This window comes from Hypanus sabinus, chromosome 1 (genome assembly GCF_030144855.1).
Source record: "Hypanus sabinus isolate sHypSab1 chromosome 1, sHypSab1.hap1, whole genome shotgun sequence".
Lineage (NCBI taxonomy): Eukaryota > Metazoa > Chordata > Chondrichthyes > Myliobatiformes > Dasyatidae > Hypanus > Hypanus sabinus.
In genome coordinates this window covers 168,546,840-168,567,159 of record NC_082706.1, presented here as the reverse complement: position 1 = coordinate 168,567,159, position 20,320 = coordinate 168,546,840, and the positions used below count along the sequence as shown (strand labels likewise).

Here is a 20,320-nt window from a genome sequence, read left to right as displayed (position 1 = left end):
AGGGGAGTAAATTTAGGATGGAGATGATGAGAAACTGCTTTTCCCAGAGAATGGTAATTCTCTGCCCAATGAAGCAGTGGAGGCTATTTCAGTAGATATACTTAGGGCAAGGTTGGATAGATCTTTGCATAGCAGGGGATTGAGGGTTATGGGGAAAAGGCAGATAGATGGAGAGAAGTCCAATGTCAGATCAGCCATGATCTTATTCAATGGCGGGGCAGGCTCAACGGATTAGATGGCCTACTCCTGTTCCTATTTCTTATGTTAAGTACATGTATGCATAAGCACAGTGGAAAACCTTGCTTGCAGCAGCATCATAGGCACATGGCATCATACAAGCAGAATGTACAAGAGAAACATCTTTACAAGAACACAACAAATCTTAATTGGATAATTAGTATGAATCTTGTGCTAAGGTTCAAAATGTGCCAGACCATCCAATGTGGAATCAGAGTTTAGAGCATACTGAACTACAGCGCAGTATAGGCCCTTCAGCTCCGATATCGCCCTCCAATTTTCTATCATCATGTGCCTATCTAAGAGTTTCTGAAATATTCCTAATATATCTGTCTCTACCACCACCCCTGGCAGGGCATTCCATGCACTCACCATTCTGCATTTTAAAAAAAATGCTTGCCTCTGACATCCCCCTATACTTCCCTCCAAAGCCGTTTTTGCTCTTAGGGGGAGTGGGCAGTGGAGGGGTGGGGGGAAGTCTCTAGCCATTCACTCAATCCATACTCTTATTACTTTGTTTACATCTGTCAAGCACCTCTAATCCTCCTTCGCTGCAAAGAGAGAAGCCCAAGGTCGCTTGACCTATCTTATGAGACGTGCTCTAATCTAGGCATGTTGTTAATATATGGTAATATATACTAAGTGTGATTGTTAACTGCTAGTAAGTGCTTCTTGGAATATTTTTTCATCTTTAAATTTGCTTAATTTTTGTATTAGCTCAAGTCTAAATGTTGTGGTTTCACGTTCCGTTCATTGAGGTCAGCACATATTGAGGGTGCAGCAATGTAATATCTAGCTTTATTAGATGAGACTCATTTGATCTTCAAATAAATGTGAAAGGTTCTATAACATGATATAAAGCAGAGCTGGAAACTTCTGTATTCTGCTTTGTTGGAGTAGGAGCTGACCAAATTGATCTGGAGCAGATTTCACTGAAGGTTTTATTTTAAGATGCCTATTTTCTTTTGTAGGACAATGATATTGTAGCGGTGTGCTACACGCAGCGCTAAAATTACGACACGGAGTCGGTAACTGCAGTCGAAGGAAAAACTTTATTCGAAATCTTCAGCCTCACTTTTAAGCCTCCCTCAACCTGCCCCCCATGGCACAGAGGCTCCAAAGCTCTGTGCTCGCAAACCACTGTAGGCTATCTAATTGTGAGTCGGTTCGGATGTGCCAGGAAATGGGTCGCCACATAACCCCCCCCCAGAACCGGCGATACACCCCCCAATGTCCACAGTCTGGGCCAGAACCTGCTTCGGAGGTCGGCCTCTGCGCCGAGGTGCCGGAAACTCGGCCGGTTGCGCCAGGTCCACATGGGCCGGTTTGAGGCGGTCCACCGTGAAAACCTCCTCTTTCCCCCCAACGTCCAGCACGAACGTGGACCCGTTGTTCCGGAGCACCATAAACGGCCCCTCGTATGGCCGCTGCAGCGGTGGCCGATGCCCGCCCCTTCGTACAAACACAAACTTACAGTTCTGTAGGTCTTTGGGTACGCAGGTCGGGTTCCGCCCGTGCTGTGAAGTGGGTATGGGGGCCAGGTTACCGAGCTTCTCGCGTAGTATGCCCAGGACTGCTGCGGGATCTTCCTCTTGCCCCCTTGGGGCTGGTAGGAACTCCCCGGGGACGACCAGGGGCGCGCAGTATACCAACTCGGCCGACGAGGCGTGCAGGTCGTCCTTGGGCGCTGTGCGGATGCCGAGTAGGACCCAGGGAAGCTCATCTGCCCAGTTGGCTCCTCGCAGGCGGGCCATGAGGGCCGACTTCAGGTGACGGTGGAAACGCTCCACTAGCCCGTTCGACTGTGGGTGGTAGGCAGTGGTGTGGTGCAGCTGAGTCCCCAAAAGGCTGGCCATAGCTGACCACAGGCTGGAGGTGAACTGGGCGCCTCTGTCGGAGGTAATGTGGGCTGGTACACCAAAGCGAGATACCCAGGTGGCGATCAGGGCTCGGGCGCAAGATTCGGAGGTGGTGTCGGTGAGCGGGACCGCCTCTGGCCATCTTGTGAACCAGTCCACGATAGTCAGGAGGTGCCGCGCTCCGCGCGACACTGGCAGGGGGCCCACAATATCCACATGAATGTGGTCGAAACGCCGGTGGGCGGGATGGAACTGCTGCGGTGGGGCTTTGGTGTGCCGCTGCACCTTGGCTGTCTGGCAGTGCATGCACGTTTTGACCCATTCACTGACCTGTTTGCGGAGTCCGTGCCAAACGAACCTGCTGGAAACCATCCGAACAGTTGTCCGGATGGAGGGATGCGCCAAGTTATGAATGGAGTCGAAAACGCGGCGCCGCCAGGCTGTCGGGACGACGGGACGGGGCTGGCCGGTAGCGACGTCACAGAGTAGGGTCCTCTCACCCGGGCCCACGGGGAGGTCCTGGAGCTGCAAACCGGAGACTGCGGTTCTGTAACTCGGAATCTCCTCATCCGCCTGCTGCGCCTCTGCCAGTGCCTCAAAGTCTACCCCTTGGGAAAGGGCATGAACGGTAGGGCGAGAGAGCGCATCTGCCACGACATTGTCCTTACCCGAGACGTGCCGGACATCCGTCGTGTATTCAGAGATGTAGGACAGGTGGCGTTGCTGGCGGGACGACCAGGGGTTGGACGCTTTCGTAAACGCAAAGGTAAGCAGTTTGTGGTCTGTGAACGCGGTGAAGGGCCGACCTTCTAGGAAGTACCTGAAATGCCGGATTGCCAGGTAGAGCGCCAACAGTTCCCAGTCGAAAGCACTGTATTTGAGCTCGGGTGGTCGTAGGTGTTTGCTGAAAAACGCCAGGGGTTGCCAGCGACCTGCGATGAGTTGCTCCAGCACCCCACTGACTGCCGTGTTTGATGCGTCCACTGTGAGGGCAGTAGGGGCGTCCATTCTGGGATGTACTAGCATTGCGGCATTCGCCAAAGCTTCCTTCGTTTGAACGAAAGCAGCGGCGGACTCCTCGTCCCAGGTAATGTCCTTGCTCGGACCCGACATCAGGGCGAACAGGGGGCAAATGATCCGGGCAGCTGAAGGGAGGAAGTGGCGGTAGAAATTGACCATACCTACGAATTCCTGAAGGCCTTTGATGGTGGTGGGTCGGGGTAAGAGGCGGACCGCATCTACCTTAGCGGGCAGAGGGGTTGCCCCGTCTTTAGTAATCCTGTGGCCCAGGAAGTCAATGGTATCGAGTCCGAACTGGCATTTGGCGGGGTTGATTGTAAGACCGTACTCACTCAATCGGGCGCAGAGTTGACGGAGGTGGGACAGATGCTCCTGATGACTGCTGCTGGCTATGAGGATGTCATCCAAATAGATGAACGCGAAGTCCAGGTCCCGTCCCACCGCGTCCATTAACCGCTGGAACATCTGTGCGGCATTCTTCAGGCCGAACGGCATGCGGAGGAACTCGAAAAGGCCAAACGGGGTGATGGGACGTCGTCAGGATGCATCGGGATTTGATGGTACCCTCGGACGAGGTCTACCTTGGAGAAGATCAGTGCGCCGTGCAGGTTTGCTGCAAAGTCCTGAATGTGCGGCACAGGGTAGCGGTCCGGTGTGGTAGCCTCGTTCAGCCTGCGGTAGTCGCCGCACGGTCTCCAGCCCCCCGTCGCTTTGGGCACCATGTGCAGGGGGGAGGCCCATGGGCTGTCGGACCGCCGGATGATCCCCAATTCCTCCATCCTCTGGAACTCCTCCTTCGCCAGTCGGAGCTTGTCCGGGGGAAGCCGCCGAGCGCGGGCATGGAGGGGTGGTCCCTGGGTCGGGATGTGGTGCTGTACGCCGTGCCTGGGCATGGCCGCTGTGAACTGCAGTGCCAGAACCGATGGGAAATCCGCCAGGACCCTGGTGAAGTCGTTGTCGGACAGCGTGATGGAGCCGAGGTGAGGGGCTGGCAACTGGGCTGCACCCAGGGAGAACGTCTGAAAGGTCTCGGCATGTACCAGTCTCTTCCTGGGCAGGTCGACCAGTAGGCTGTGAGCCCGCAAAAAATCCGCATCCAGAAGCGGTTGGGCTACGGCGGCCAGTGTGAAGTCCCACGTGAACTGGCTGGAGCCGAACTGTAGCTGCGCCTGACGGGTGCCATAGGTCCTTACTGTGCTGCCATTCACGGCCCTCAGGGGGGGACCCGGTGCCCTGCTGCGGGTGTCGTAACTCGTCGGAGGTTAAACACTGATCTCAGCCCTAGTATCGACCAAAACCCGGCGTCCCGACCTTCTATCCCACACATACAGGAGGCTATCCCGATGGCCAGCCGCTGTAGCCATCAGCGACAGCTGGCCCTGGCGTTTCCCGGGAACTTGCAGGGCAGGCGACAACGGCGGGCTTCTGCGCCCCACCGCTGGTAGTAGAAGCACCAGTGTTTATTGGGCCGGGGGTTGGCGGGCTCTGCGGCCGTGCCTGGACTGGTTTGCTGCCGGGAGCGTGGCTGGGAGATCTGTGCGATGGATGCCCCGCTCACCTTTTTGGCATTCCACAGCAAGTCCGCCCGGGCTGCCACCTTCCGGGGGTCACTGAAATCCGCGTCGGACAGCAGCAAGCGTATGTCCTTGGGCAGCTGCTCCAGGAATGCCTGCTCAAACATGAGGGAGGGTGTGTGTCCGTCGGCGAGAGACAACATCTCATTCATTAAAACTGATGGAGGTCTGTCGCCCAAGCCATCCAGGTGCAGTAAACGGGCAGCCCGCTCGCGCCGTGAGAGTCCGAAAGTCCTGAGGAGTAGGGCTTTGAATTCCGTGTACTTGCCGTCTTCCGGGGGCGACTGTACGAACTCCGCGTCCTGGGCCGCTGTGTCCTGGTCGAGGGAGCTCACCACGTAGTAGTAGCGGGTGTCTTCTGAGGTGATCCGGCGAACGTGGAATTGGGCTTCGGCTTGCTGGAACCATAGGTTCGGGCGCTGTGTCCAGAAACCCGGCAGTTTCAACGAAACCGCATGAACAGAGGCAGCGTCGGTCATTTCTGGTCCAAAAATCGTTTGGACTGTCGGGGTCACCAATTGTAGCAGTGTGCTACACGCAGCGCTAAAATTACGACACGGAGTCGGTAACTGCAGTCGAAGGAAAAACTTTATTCGAAATCTTCAGCCTCACTTTTAAGCCTCCCTCAAACTGCCCCCCATGGCGCAGAGGCTCCAAAGCTCTGTGCTCGCAAACCCCCGTAGGCTATCTAATTGTGAGTCGGTTCGGATGTGCCAGGAAATGGGTCGCCTCAATATTTCTTTTGTGGTTAACCAATTTACCACAAAAGTCCCACTAACTGTAGTCTTGCAAGGCAAGGGGAAGTAATTGAAAAGAACTAACAGATGCATTGTATCATAGCATCATTTTTTGGCAGTCTCTTGAAATAATGCATGACTTATTTCGACTATGTTTCTTTATGTAATGAGGTGACAGGCACCCTTCGAGGGATGAACAGGGGCTGTCCGACAGAGTGGGTAAGTGGATGCTTACCCTCCATTTTCTTTTGGCTTCTGATGCCTGACTTCAATTCTCAGTGCTATTCTGAATGTTACTTTGTGTACTTGTGGGCTAGAATTTGCAAAGGGTCAATGGGAATGTTGTATTTCTTTTTCCCATGGAGGTTTTGAACTTGTGACTTAAATTCTTTCCTATGCTTGATAATCTCAAACAGATTTCCTTTGCCATGCTCTGACGCAGTTAGAGGAATCTAATAGCGCACAGTGAGGGCAGGACTTGGGTATTGAAATACTGGGGTTATTGTTGTTTAGTAGACTGAGTTTTGTGCCAGGTGTAGGTGAATTTTATCTGTACCTGCTTTTGTGTTGGGTATGGTAGGCAGTCTATATTTTCTAAGATCTTGCCCTGAATCTTTTTTGTCAGAGGTGTGCTATAGCAAGGGTTTCCAACCTTTTTTGTGCCATGGAGCCTTACCATTCATTAACCAAGGGGTCCATGGACCCCAGGTTGAGAACTTCTGGAACAGGTGATCAAGGATGAAAAATGAATTTTCAGAGGAAGTCAATTTTTAGAACAGGGAAAAGAGGCAGGGTGTTGTTGGCAAGAGAGAAAATCAACGCAACAGATTTGAAGGGTTTTGGTTAAGAAAATCATAATGTGGCATGTTTAAGATACACTGGGAGACAAAAGTTGGTGGGAGTTATGTATATGCCATCATAGTAGTGGTTTAATGGATGGAATTAAAAGGAAATAAAGATTTATACAACTTGGGTACAGTTGTTTACATGGGTACCTTCAGTCTATATTTGACAGATCAAATTAGCCATAACTTCATGGAGAGGGAATTCCAAGAGTGTGAACATTAAAAGCTTTTTAGGCCAATACTTTGAGGAACAAACTGGAGAAAAGGCTATCTCAATTTGGATATTGTGCCTAGATTGAATAATCAACAGTGGTCCCATAAGAGCAAACATGATGTGTAAAATTCCTCATTTGAGCTGAAGAGTGAAATAGTAGAATCAAAAACTAATCCATTCATCAAGTAGAGAGGATCAGATGGCCTAGATCAGGGGTCAGCAACCTTTACCACTGAAAGAGCCACTTGGACCCGTTTCCCACAGAAAAGAAAACACTGGGAGCCGCAAAACCCGTTTGACATTTAAAATGAAATAACACTGCATACAACGTTTTGTTTTGCCTTTATGCTATGTATAAACAAACTATAATGTGTTGCATTTATGAAATTGATGAACTCCTGCAGAGAAAACGAAATTACATTTCTGCATGCAACAGAAACATTTTGAACTCCGAAAAAAAGACGTTAGGTTAAAGGTTACTTTTAAGTAAAATACTCAACGTCTATTTGAGTCCTTCTTGTATTTATGAAAAACGCCAAACTTAAATTTGCCGCCAGCAGCAAATCAAAAATAACATCAGCCAGCTGTCAGCCTGAAAAATAAAAGGACTATTTCACTGAACAATGAAAACATATGAATATACGTAAAATAATAGGCAATTAAAATATTTATCATACTTGTTCAGGTTGACTCACACCTGACAATGCAGTCGTATTCAGTAGGGATGGATCGATGCTTAGGGGAGTGACCGGGAAGGATAATGTGTTTTTTTCCTCTCTGAACTCACAGAAGCGTTTCCCAAACGATGTTTGCATTGCGATGATTGCAGAATGTAAATACTCCGAATTTATCATGTCGTGACATTGTTTGAACTCTCTCAAATTGGGCAAGTGAGACAATGTGCCTTTCTGTAAATCTCTGGCAAGCAACGTCAACTTGCGCTCGAATGCCAAAACATCCTCCAACATGTGCAGGGCTGTACGTCCTTACCCCGTTGAAGAGCTGTGTTCACCGTGTTCAGGTGCGCTGTCATGTCTACCATGAAGTGTAGCTTTTCCAGCCACTCTGGCTGTTCCAGCTCAGGAAAGTTGAGCCCTTTGCTGCCCAGGAAAGTTTTCACTTCTTCCAGACACGCGACAAAGCGTTTCAGCACCTCCCCTCTGGACAGCCAGCGATAAAAACACGTAGCGGTTGCTACACGCAGTCAGTAAACTGCAGTCAAAGATAGCTTTATTCGAACTAAACAGCCTTGCTTTTAAGCCTCCCTCAACCCGCCCCCCATGGGCGCGGATGCTGCAAAAGACACGTACTCACAAACCCCCGTAGGCTCTCTCCCTTAGCCTGAACGCTGGCTAATTGTGAGCCGGTTCGGATGTGTCAGGAAATGGGTCGCCACAACATCTTATTTAGATTGTACAAGATCACCATAATCTTCAAATTTAGATTTACATTTCAAAAACTAACAAACTAACATAAAATACATTTTAATTAAATACTGACCATGTAGCGGTGTGCTACACGCAGCGCTAAAATTACGACACGGAGTCGGTAACTGCAGTCGAAGGAAAAAACCTTATTCGAAATCTTCAGCCTCACTTTTAAGCCTCCCTCAACCTGCCCCCCATGGCGCAGAGGCTCCAAAGCTCTGTGCTCGCAAACCCCCGTAGGCTATCTAATTGTGAGTCGGTTCGGATGTGCCAGGAAAAGGGTCGCCACAACCAATTATTTCCCAAAGTAACAGGGAGCCGCAGCACAGACGTAAAAGAGCCACATGTGGCTCCGGAGCCGCGGGTTGCCGACCCCCGGCCTAGATCATCAGACAATGTATCTTGAAAGCAGTTGGATGACGACCTGGATTGCATCTTTGAAGCTACATTGGCAGAACCTGTCTCCAGGAAGATCAGCTCCCTTGCAGTCATTATGATCAACTTTGCTAAATGGAGAAGGAAGGGAATCTTAAAACCATCACTACAACCAAACAGGAGGGTAAAGGAGATTCGTCACCTGAGAAGTGAGATAAACGCCTTTCAAAAAGACAATTCAAAACCATTCACCTGACAAAAAAGTTGTCAAAGAGCTCGCCATCAAACTGGGGTGAGCTGTGCAAGCTCAGGAGGGTGGAACAGCTGGGAAAGTGATGTGAGGAGAGCAGAGTTTGTTTAAAAACCCATTCAGGTTCGCTCTTCTCAGCCAGCGAGAATCTGGACCCAAACCAGCTCAAAGCAGGAAGTGGAAGAATTTCTGTGGGAATCACACAGTGATCCCCTTGGGAATTGAGGAGTAGAATACAATCCAAAAATCCCCCAATCAAGAACCCCAACAGCTGAGCTGAACATGGCAGAGCCCATGTGGCAGAAGGTCCAGGATATCATCAAGAGAGCTAAGTTATCTGCAGCCCCAGGACCAAGTGGTATACCCTACAATGTATATAAGAAATACCCAAAACTTTAGCGGCTGTGGAAGATAGTGAGGAAGATTTGGACCAAAGGCTCTATCCCACCAATTTGGAAAATGACTGAAGGATGCTTTGCTCCCAAGGAAGAAGATTCTTCTGTGATTATCCAGTTTAGGACAATCTCCCTTCTTTGAATGAAGTGCAAAATATTCTTGATGCTTGTGTGGGAATGCTGACCTCTTAATGGAAAACTTCTATATCAACACGTCTATCCAGAAAGGTGGCATCCTGGTTTTGTTTGGGTGCCTTGAACACACCTCAATAATCAGCCAATTGATTTGTGACGCCAGGCAGAAGAAGAAGAGAGGGTTGGTTAAACCCAGCCAGCGCCTATGGATCACTTCCACACATCCTCATCCAGGTTAGCCTGGACTTCTGTCATATCCTACCAGTAACGCATGATGTGATTACTAGCTACCTAGGAGGATTTAAGCTACACAACACTTTAGCCCACTTTACAACCAGGTGTCCTGTTTTCTCATGCTCTACAAACGACCAGGAGATGCAGAAGATTCTTCAAGAAGGGTTAAACTTTAATTTGCAAATCAAAGCTGAGACAGTCATTGAGCTCGTCCCTGATTGCCCACCTATCCTTGTACATGGCATTTTTTATAGAAATCTCCTGGTTTAGTTGCATTAGCATATACAATCAGTCTACAGTTGCATACCACAAGTACATCTGCCACCATTGTTTCTACCCATTGACTTAATTATATTCTAATCTACATCTCTTAGCTAGCCTCTCATTAACACCCCATTATCTTCTACATTCTTAAGATTTCATTCTCCTACTAAATTGGATACATGCATAGCAAATAGCAAACTCAAAGCTGACTACATACCCTCTTGAGTGGAGGTCTGTACGGGCAGAACAGAATAGGAAACAAGGACAGTCCAATATATAGTTTCAAGCGCTGGTAGATAGATGATAGATAAGGCATAGAATTAGAGTAAATAATAGTATCCTGTAAACGAACTGTGAATCTCTGAAATACCTTAAAAAGAGAGAACAACGTGACAGGTAAAGGAAAGGCAGTAGCAAAAAAATCCCAGTAAATAAATATGAGATAACAAAAACTTCAGAATAATGGGAAAAGAGAACCAAAAACCTGGTCACAAAATGGCCAAGAGAAGGAAAGTTTGATGTAAGCTTGTGCGAAGAAATGGGGGTACTAATTTAAAAATTACAAACCAAAAGATAAATCTAAGAGGGCAAAAAAGAGAACGAGAAATATAAGTGCTAAGACTCTTCAGAACGGAGGGAGAAAGTCTGAGGAGAACAGGTAAAATATTGATTACAAGCGAGGAAGACACTAAGGTGCTGGAGAAACAGCCTGTTAGAGAGAGAGGAAGGTACAGTGAGAAGCTGGCTTCAGCTCCGTACCTGGATGCGAAAGAGAAAAGCCCCCTCCCTATAATGAGGAAGGAACCCCTAATCAGTGCCCCCTGCTGATGGGAACAGTAAAGATGCAGGGAGAAGTACAAGTTTGGGATAATGAGGAGGAAAAAGACAATACGAGAAGGAAAAAGTGGCGATATGGAAGGAGATACAGGCAGAAAGGATAAAGGTGGGACAGGCAAAGAGAAATGAAAGAAGAGTGAACGGATGAAATACTTGAGAGAGGAAAAGAAGTATGAGTAGTATCGGTTATACCACAGAAATAAACAGGCTAGAAAAGAAAGTGGCTCATCAGGGCAGGAAGAGGCACTCAAGAGGAAGTGGAAAAAAGTTAGGAGATGAGAGTCTTGGAGAAACACGAGAGAAGGGAATTAAGCACGAGTAAGGATCATGAGGAGTCCCTGCCACAGGAGTACAGACACGGACAGGAAGAAAGAGAAGGTGACTCATTGGAAGAGCAAGAGTTAAGTGGAGAGAGAGAGGATGCGAGAATTTGTGGGGAAGAGGTAGGAGGCAGAAGCCTAGAAGAGCAGAAGGAGGCGGTAGGGAAGCGACTTGTGGAAGTAGAAAGAGAGCTAGATAAGTTACTGAGAGGGGATTGCCAGAGGAGATGCGAAAAATACTCCAGGGGCCAACCAAGTATTGAATCAGGACAGAAAGGAAGGACTCCACAGGGAGACCGACGGAAGAAGAGGACCCCGGAGAAATTTGTGTGGGAGGCAGTAAAGACATACCCTGAGACAGATGGGGAGTCAGGCGAGGAGGAGAACCAGGGCAGGTGGGAAGAAGGAAGAAGAATGATGCCATTGTTAGTTAAAAGATCAGGACAAGTGCGGTATATCCCTTTGGGGTCCCAGGACCTAGAAGGGCTGAAAAACACTGCCCAATCTACATGAAGGAGCAGGGAAATGGATTAGAGCCTTTGAAAAAGAAACGGCGGGACGATTATTGGCTATGGGAGATTTGAAGGCACTATTGATAAAGTTGATGGGAACCTCCAAATTTAACGAACTAATGGAAATGGCTGGCATAGTAAACTCGAACGACCCGAGAACTGACGGAGACAGGTTGACAGAATGAGGCAGAGGGTATGGCAGGCCCTCAGGAAGCTTTATCCACCCAAAGTGGACCCCAAAGCCTTAAAGGGGGATCCACTGGGAGACACTGAAAACCCAGCAGCATACGTAGAAAACCAGTTGAAAAGGTGGAGACTGGAGACTGATCAAGAGGTGGAAAATAGCTTATTTATTACCACACTGTTCCGACATAGCATTTTGGATGCAATGCCTCCGCAAATAAAATCCAAACTGGAGGAAGTGGTTGGGCTGACGTCAATGACCCCACAAGAATTTAGAGACCACGTAGTCCATGCGGTTGAGAAATACCGGAAAGACAAACGAAGGTTGGCTGAGCAGCAGGAAGAGGTGCAGAGAAAGTTAATACAAATGCAGCTTGAAGAACTCAAAAAGAAGGAAAAAGAGAAAAGCAAAAAGTGCGGTCCGAGTACAGCCATCGAACTGGATGAAGCAGCGCTATATGGAGGAACCAATCATACTGTAAGACAAGGGCCGGAAAACCCCATGCTGATAATCAACGTCTTTGGAGGAGCATTCCCACAAATGCCCTACCAGGAACAGACTAAATTCAAACAGCCCAGACAGGACTGGAAGTCCCAAGGAGGGGAATAGAGGAGCTATGGGCAGAGGGGACCAGTGAAGAAACGGGGGGAAAGAGAGGTAGAGAGATTGTGCTGGGGATGTAATCAGCCAGGTCACATGAGAAGAGATTGTCTGTTTACATCATGGCCTGTCACACACCAGCAGGAACCGATAAGAAGGGAACTAAAGTTTAGCCAAGGACCAGCCCCCACAGGCCCAAGCGGACCTGTGAACCCCTATGCGAGGTATTAGGGGTGCCTCAAGAACTCAAGTGGGAAGGGACATTATCCAATGATAACAAGGGAGGCAGATGAGGAACCCATTGTTCACGTTATGTTAGAAGGGCAACTGATACCAATGATGATAGATACTGGAGCCACGTACACTTGTGTACAGTCACAGTATGCCCTTCACCTTCCCATGTCAGGAAAGTTTATTAAGACGGTAGGGTTCTCGGGGAAAACACAGTTGACACAGTGCACAACTCCAGTGCAGTTGAGAATGGGAAATAAACGGTGCTAGTATTTAAAGGAACTCCGACTAATTTGTTAGGTAGAGATGAATTATTGAAACTGGAATTAAAATTAGAATGCACTAGAAACGGACTGAGTGTGGAAAGAGCAGGGGCTCAAGTGATAGTGCGAGAAGACAAGAAGGCTAATGTCTTTTGGATAGGAGACATCGCAGATCACATTCGGGAAACCTGGGAAAAATGGTAAAAGGGCTTGCAGGCTATATTGCCCAGGGCTGTAATGCCCAAATCTGAGCTACATTATACAGTGATTTTTGACGAGACTCAGAACAGGGAGTTAGAGGAGAGATGGCACCTGGAGGCACGTACCCAACAGCACCTGGAAGGGGAGGCTGTGATAATTGGAAAGCAAGGGGCAGCTTTACAAGTTAAGTGGAACACCTTTTTAGAAAAATGGTACAGGATACCGGAGGCTGCGCCCCACTAACGTTGTTGGTAAACAAGGGATATCAGTTTGAAGACTTAGGACCCTTAGTTAAGAGAGCTGAAACCGTAACAGTGTGGAGGAAAATCACACCAGATGTGTGGATATCAGAAGACAACAATTGCATTAAAATAATGGTAAGTGTAGAAATGGGACAGTGAGAGAGGTCGAAATAACTCCCCAACCACACATGCCATTACTGGGAAAGGAAACAGGCCAGCAGAAAGATAAAAGGTTAGATGAGTTGCTATCTATTCTGTGGTCACAGCATGACACGGACATAGGGAAAATAAAAACAGCTAGTCTGGTGGAAATAAGGCTGAAAAGGGGAGCAATTCCACCCAGGAGACCACAATATCCTGTAAGACCAGAAGCAGAAGAGGGAATAGCATTGACAGTGCAGGGGTTGCTTGAAGTAAGAGTGCTAAAGAACAAACAGTCCATGCAATACCCCGTTGCTGCCGGTCTTAAAAGCAGACAAATCTAAGTGGATATTGGTGCATGATTTGCGAGCGGTAAATAACGTGGTAGAGGACTGGCCAGAGGTAGTCCCCAACCAACACACGCTTTTGACTAATGTTCCACCAGAAGCAAGTTACTTTTCAGTGATTGATTTGTGTTCGGCTTTCTTCAGCGTTCCTCTGTCCGACCAGTGTCAGTATCTGTTTGCATTTACTTACAGAGGTGCTCAGTATACCTATACCAGAATGCCACAAGGGTTTAAACATTCACCACATGTTTTTAATCAGGTGTTGAAGGCAGACCTAGAGGGCATACCATTGGAAAGTACATTGTTACAGTATGTGGATGACCTGTTGATTTGCTCCCACAGTAAGGAACAAGTGTGAGCAGGACACTATAACTCTGTTAGAGAAGCTGGCACACGGAGGACATAAAGTATCCAAAAAGAAACTGCAATTTTGCACGCAGCAAGTGGAATACTTAGGCGGGGTAACTAAGGGAGTGAAGGCGATAGCACCAGATCAGCTTGAGGCAATAACTAAGGCCCCAAAACCCCAGACTGTAGGGCAGATGATGACGTTTTTGGGAATGGCAGGGTACAGCTCAGATTGGATAGGAGAATATGCTGAGATTGTGGCACCTTTGAGAAAGATAATGAAAGAAGGAGGACATACCAACTTGAAGAACGGCTTACAGTGGAATGGAGAGACGGAGATAGCTTTCAATACTATTAAGCAGGAATTGCAGTCAGCACCAGCATTAGCTTTGCCTGACTACGAGAAGGTTTTTCATTTGTATGTATCTAACTGACAGGAGGGTTATGTCACAGTGGTTCTAACACAAGAGACAGGCACAGGAAAAGCAAAGCAGCTGATAGCATACTATAGTACGAGACTAGATGAGGTGGCTCAGGGGTATCCACCCTGTTACCAGGGATTGGCGGCGCTGTACTATGCATATGAAAAGGCATCATCTGTAACCCTGGGCTATCCTGTGACTATACACACACCACAAAGTAGCAGAATTGCAGAAAAGGAGAAAATATGAACCTGACTCGACAATCTGGATAGACAGTATAGGACAGCCGAAAGGTATACCTAACAAATTTAAGGCAAGAAATGAGATTGCTGCAGGTTTCGAAACATTTCTACCTTTGATAGGAACTATTAAGAATGTTGAATGGATAAATTATATATATTACAATCAGCAAAGATTCATCAACTATACCAATGATGGATAAATTATATATGTTACAATCAGCAAAGATTCAACTACTACACCAATGATGCACTGGAGGCCTTGGGACAACAGTTAGATGCAACTAGCAAAATGGCGTGGCAGAATAGACAAGCATTGGACTGGCTGTTGGCAGAAAAAGGAGTTTGTATGATGTTTGGGGAGAAGTGCTGTACTTTTATACCAAATAACACTAGTCCTGAAGGATAGTTTACTAAGGCAATGTATAAGTTGAAAAGTCTAAGAAAGGAAGTTAAACAGAATGCAGGGTCCGGACACCAGTTATTTGACTGGTTAGAAAGTAGACTCTGAGGATGGGGAGCATAGCTGACTAAAATGGCAATAACTGTCAGTATTTTATTGTTGAGCTGTGCACTTGTGCTGTGCTGTTTTTTTTACCTTGTCTCAAGTCTGTTGTAGTGAGTGCTGCAACCAAACAATTTCCGATGCTCGTGGCAATTACTGAAGCAAGCTTAGTGGAGAAAGAAACACCGAAAATGTATCCTTACAGCCTACAACACCTGCAGGATGAACGAGCAAAACGACAGTGTGGGAGTAGATTGGAAGGGCTTCTGAGTTATTTCCCCGTCCAAAGGGACAGGTTTTTGGCTCAGCGGCCCAGGGTAACAGGGAGAGAATACTTTGAGGTCTTGGCACAGAAAATTATAGTTTAACCCAAGATTTGGGAATAAGTGCTTGACTTTATTGGAGCTTTTTCTGCGCGGACTCTTAGTCTTCTTTCTCTGCGCGAGATCCTATGGGTCCCAAAGGGGGAATATATTGGAGTATAAAAGTTGCATTGTTTGCTGTGTAACCAAAACTATGTAGTCAGCTTTGAGTTTGCTATTTGCAATGCATTTGCAATTTAGTAGGAGAATGAAATCTTAAGAATGTAGAAGATAATGGGGTGTTAATGAGAAGCTAGCTAAGAGATGTAGATTATAATGGTGCGTTAATGAGAGGTGGCTAAGAGATGTAGATTAGAACATGATTAAGTCAATGGGTAGAAACAATAGTGGCGGATTTACTTGTGATACAATTTACTTGTGATTGTAGACCGATTAGATATTCTAATACAACTAAACCAGGAGATTGCTATAAAAAATGCTTTGTATAATGATGGGTGGGCAATCAGCGACCAGCTCAATGACTGTCTCAGCTTTGATTTGCAAATTAAATTTTAACACTTCTTGAAGAATCTTCTGCATCTCCTGGTCGTTTGTGGGGCAGGAGAAACCAGGACAAAATTGACATAAGATCAGGTCAGCTACAACTTCCATTGTCATCAGTAGTGGAGGAGTTCAGGGTGGTAAAGTGTAGAATTGCGCTAACACTGAGGGGCTCCAGTGAAAAAAACTAATAAACGAAGTATTAATAACAAGATTGGGCTGTAAGTGGGCTGCCAACTTGGCCATAGACCAAACAGTGAACTCCCTGAGATTGAGAGACATCATTGGTAACCCATGTTTGAGATGGCAAGGCCTCAGCTCTGCACACTTCCAATGATGGGGGAGGGATAGGTATGATATGGTTCAGGCTGAGGTACAGAACCATGAAGATGAAAGGCGGATATCAATGGCAGTAGAGTTGGGGTCACAGGGTGCCTGGATGAAATGGGATCTTCTCAAGTGTATGATCACTTGGGGCAGAGCATTAGAGACTACAGCTTTTCTTTCCTCTCCCTGCACCGTCTGTCCAGCTGTTCCCTGCTGACTCACTGGAGTGGGAGATGTGTAAACAGACAGACATACTTTATTGATCCCGAGGGAAATTGGGTTTCGTTACAGTCGTGCCAACCAAGAATAGTGTAGAAATCGAGCAATATAAAACAATAAATAATTAACTAATAATAAGTAAATAATGCCAAGTGGAAATTAGTCCAGGACCAGCCTATTGGTTCAGGGTGTCTGACACTCCGAGGGAGGAGTTGTAAAGTTTTATGGCCACAGGCAGGAATGACTTCCTGTGACGCTCAGTGTTGCATCTTGGTGTAATGAGTCTCTGGCTGAATGTACTCCTGTGCTTAACCAGTACATTACAGAGTGGATGGGAGACATTGCCCAAGATGGCATGGAACTTGTAAAAAGAGACCATCTGGCAAAGGGGCTAACCTGGCAGCCATTTTCATCAAGGAGCGGGCCACACCTGTCATATCAAAGAAGCCTAAATCTAATCTGCTGCAACCTGTCAAATCATGGGAGATGAAGGTTGATGTGGGGAGGAAGCAGCAGTTCCTGGAGGTTGTGCAAACCACACTTCAACCAAGACACCATACTGTGTCTACTAAAGACAAGAAAATCATCCTGGTAGAGCTCACAGTAGCATGGGAGGAAGGATGCAGGGAAACTCATGAGAGGGAGGCCCAGAAGTACCAGTTCTTAGTCAAGACGTGCAGAGACAAAGGATGGCTGACGTGGCTATTCCCTGTGAATATCAGCTGTAGAGCATTCCCAGCAAGATTGCATGGGGATTGCAGTCGGTGCTGGGCCTTGATGAAAAGAGCAAGCAAGAATCAAGCAGCTTGCAGGATGGGGGAGGAAACAGAAAGAACTTCTTGCTGGATATGGAGCAGGCGAGAGGAATTGAGGTGAAAGTCTGGAACAGATGGGCAGTGACTCAGCTACTACTGCTGACCTGGCAATTAGACAGTATAGTGATTAAGGCAAAAACACTCTAGGGAGGTTGAGCACCACCTGACAACATCTGCTGCAGGCCAAAGACTATGGTTACCTCATCAGGTAACTGTAGAGAGCAGCCTGGTGTATGGTGCAAGTTCCTGAATCTGTGCAGCTAGATGAGGGGCGTTGTAAGTGTTAGATGGAATTTCAAAAAAATATGTTGTTGGTGATTGGTTATAGTGTTTAAAGTATTCTTTCCTAAGCTAGTACAAAAAAATAGTTTGAGCAAGATGATGCAACTGTCACTCAAAGCTACTGGCCATTCTTTTCATTTTAAATTAGGAAACTATTATTTTCTTCTTTGATAACAATATAAAAGAAACATCTACTGTCTTACAATTTGTGTATTAGTTCACAACTAAAATATTTATATCTGGATCTGTATGATCTTAAATCCAGTTTCATGAACATTGCTTTAAAATGACCTGGGTTATTTGTCAAAAAGATTGTGCATGATTACACAATAGCTTTTGGAAAAATTGGAATATGAATGTTAAGATTATTAAGGATACCATAGGGAACATTAAATGAGGCATCAGTTTGTTTCTGGTATGTACAGTATATTTTAGGACAGGCAAGAATGTAAAAGGAGAGGGTATCTTATAGCTTGTTTTGTTGTACTTGTCTGCATACTAAAGGATTTGTGTTAAGTAACTTGCTAGAAACACATGCCTTTCAGGCTTGACATTGTATCAGGACATCCAAAAGTATATCTGTTCAGGGAGAAAAATAGTCATTAAGGAGCAAGAAAAGGGAAGAACTGATAAAGAAGGTGAATTAGTAGGTTAATATACAATAGTATAAAGAGGTCATGTTGCAACACTACAAATCCCTGGTGAGACCACACTTAGAGTATTGTGTTCAATTCTGGTCACCTCATTATAGGAATGCTGTGGAAGCTATGGAGAGGGTGCAGAGGAGATTTACCAGGATGTTGCTTGGTTTGGAGAACAATTCATATGAAGCAAGGTTAGCAGAGCTGGGACTTTTCTCTTTGGAGTGTAAAAGAATGACAGGGGACTTGATAGAGGTCTACAAGATTATGAGAGGTATAGATAGGGTGGATGGTCAGTACCTGTTTCCCAGGGCACCAATAGCAAACACCAGAGGGCACATATACAAAATTAAGGGAGGGAAGTTTAGGGGAGACATCAGGGGTAAGTTTTTTACACAGAGGGTTGTGAGTGCCTGGAATGACTTGCCAGGGATGGTGGTGGAGGCTGAAACATTAGGGGTATTTAAGAGCCTCTTGGACAGGCACATGGATGAAAGAAAAATAGGTTATGGGCTAGTGTGAGTTTAGTACTTTTTTTAAAGGATTATATGGGTCAGCACAACATGGAGGGCTGAAGGACCTGTACTGTGCTGTAATGTTCTATGGTTCTATATTGATATGAGGGAACAGGTGGAGCAAGTTTGCAGGGAGAAAACAAAATTTATTTAATATTGGAATTAAAATCTGTGCAAGATGTGTAAATTCAGTGGGTACCTAAAGATGAGTTGGAAATTAAAGCTGAGATATTTGCAAATGGTAATGTAGATGTTTTGAACAGTGCAATGGGTCAAGTCTTGGAAGTCCATAAACATGATGTACATGGTAAGTGACGTATAATGAGCTGCAAAGGGAAAGGTAAAGTTGGTAAAGGGATATCATACCAAGAACGTTTGATAGCTGTGTGTCTAAACTTGCTGGAATTTAGAATGATGGTGGGGGGGGGGGGGGGGGGGGAGGGGGGAATTCTCATTGAAACCTTTCGAATGTTGAAAGGCCTAGAAAGTAGATGTGGATAAATTCCCCCATGGTGGGCAGTCTAGGGCAAGAGGGTACATCCTCAGGATAGAGGAGTATCCATTTAAAACAGATGCAGAGAAATTTCTTTAGCCAGAGGCTGATGAATTTGAAATTTATTACCACAGGCAGCTGTGGAGGCCAGGTTATTGGGTGCATTTAAGGTAAAGCTTGATAGCTTCTTGATTGGACACAGCATCAAAGGTTATGGGGTGAAGGCTGGGGAGTGGGGCTGAGAGGTCAAAAAGGGATCAGCTCTGATTGAATGGCAGAGCAGGCTCGATGGGCCAAATGGCCTAATTCTTCTCCTATGTCTTGTAGATGTTTTAAATGTGTCAATGATGTCCCAAAACTACATAATTTGGAATATGTCTGAAGTGTGATTAGGGTTGAGGTTTCATGGATGCGATGAATTCAACAAGACTACAATGGGAGATAATGGGACCATGCAAGGCCTAAACTTGTGGAAGAGTGGAGGGCTTTAGGTCAGACAATGTACATTATGTGTTGGCTGCTCTGTTTGTGAAATAAGTGATCTGAATTCATAGGTAACAGTGAAGAACATTGAGGGGACTGAAAACTGTAGCAGAAGTATTATGTGCATGCTGTATCCAAATTTTGATTTAGCAGCAGATTGTATATTTTTACATTTGAGTCACTTGCAGTTCACTTGTAGTACACCATTATTTAATGCACTATTTTCAATTTTTTGTCTGGATAGGAGATAAATGACTGAAGTGAGACAGTAATTGAAGAAGTGGTGCCAACATGAAGCTGTATGTATTTTTGGTGAATACTGGAACTACCCTTACATTTGACACAGAGCTTGCTGTACAGACGTAAGTACAAATGTTCAGAATTTTACTGTTGTTCTGTTGTTTCCATCTGTGTTCTGTCTTGGTCACACACTGTAGTGTGTGCGTATTGTTTAACAATACAGAAGTACAGATTTTGATGGTTTATTGTCTATTAAACAATGAAAGGAACAAAAACTTTTTGGCTACAGAAATAAATTAGCTGATACACGCATAGATTTGCACCTAACAGTGGCTTGGAAAAAAAGAGTATAAAAATTGAAGTAAAGTTAAGTTTATCATACTTTTGCAGACGTTTCATGATTTCTGCTTGGATCAGTCAATGGAGTCCTTCACATTGAGAGCTGCAGTTTAACTGAAGTTAGTCATTCACCCTTGCCTTCCCC

General features: G+C 46.1%; 1 protein-coding gene across 3 annotated transcripts in view; it reads left to right on the top strand.

Annotated features, from left to right (window-relative positions):
• Positions 1-20,320, top strand: part of rb1cc1 (RB1-inducible coiled-coil 1) — a 193,915-nt gene that overhangs the window by 21,606 nt on the left and 151,989 nt on the right. For all 3 annotated transcript variants that reach the window (XM_059980959.1, XM_059980953.1, XM_059980943.1), the window contains exon 2: positions 19,841-19,958. In XM_059980959.1, coding sequence (XP_059836942.1) covers positions 19,888-19,958 — 71 coding nt within the window. In that variant the 5' untranslated portion in view covers positions 19,841-19,887. The remainder of the gene's footprint in view (positions 1-19,840; positions 19,959-20,320) is intronic.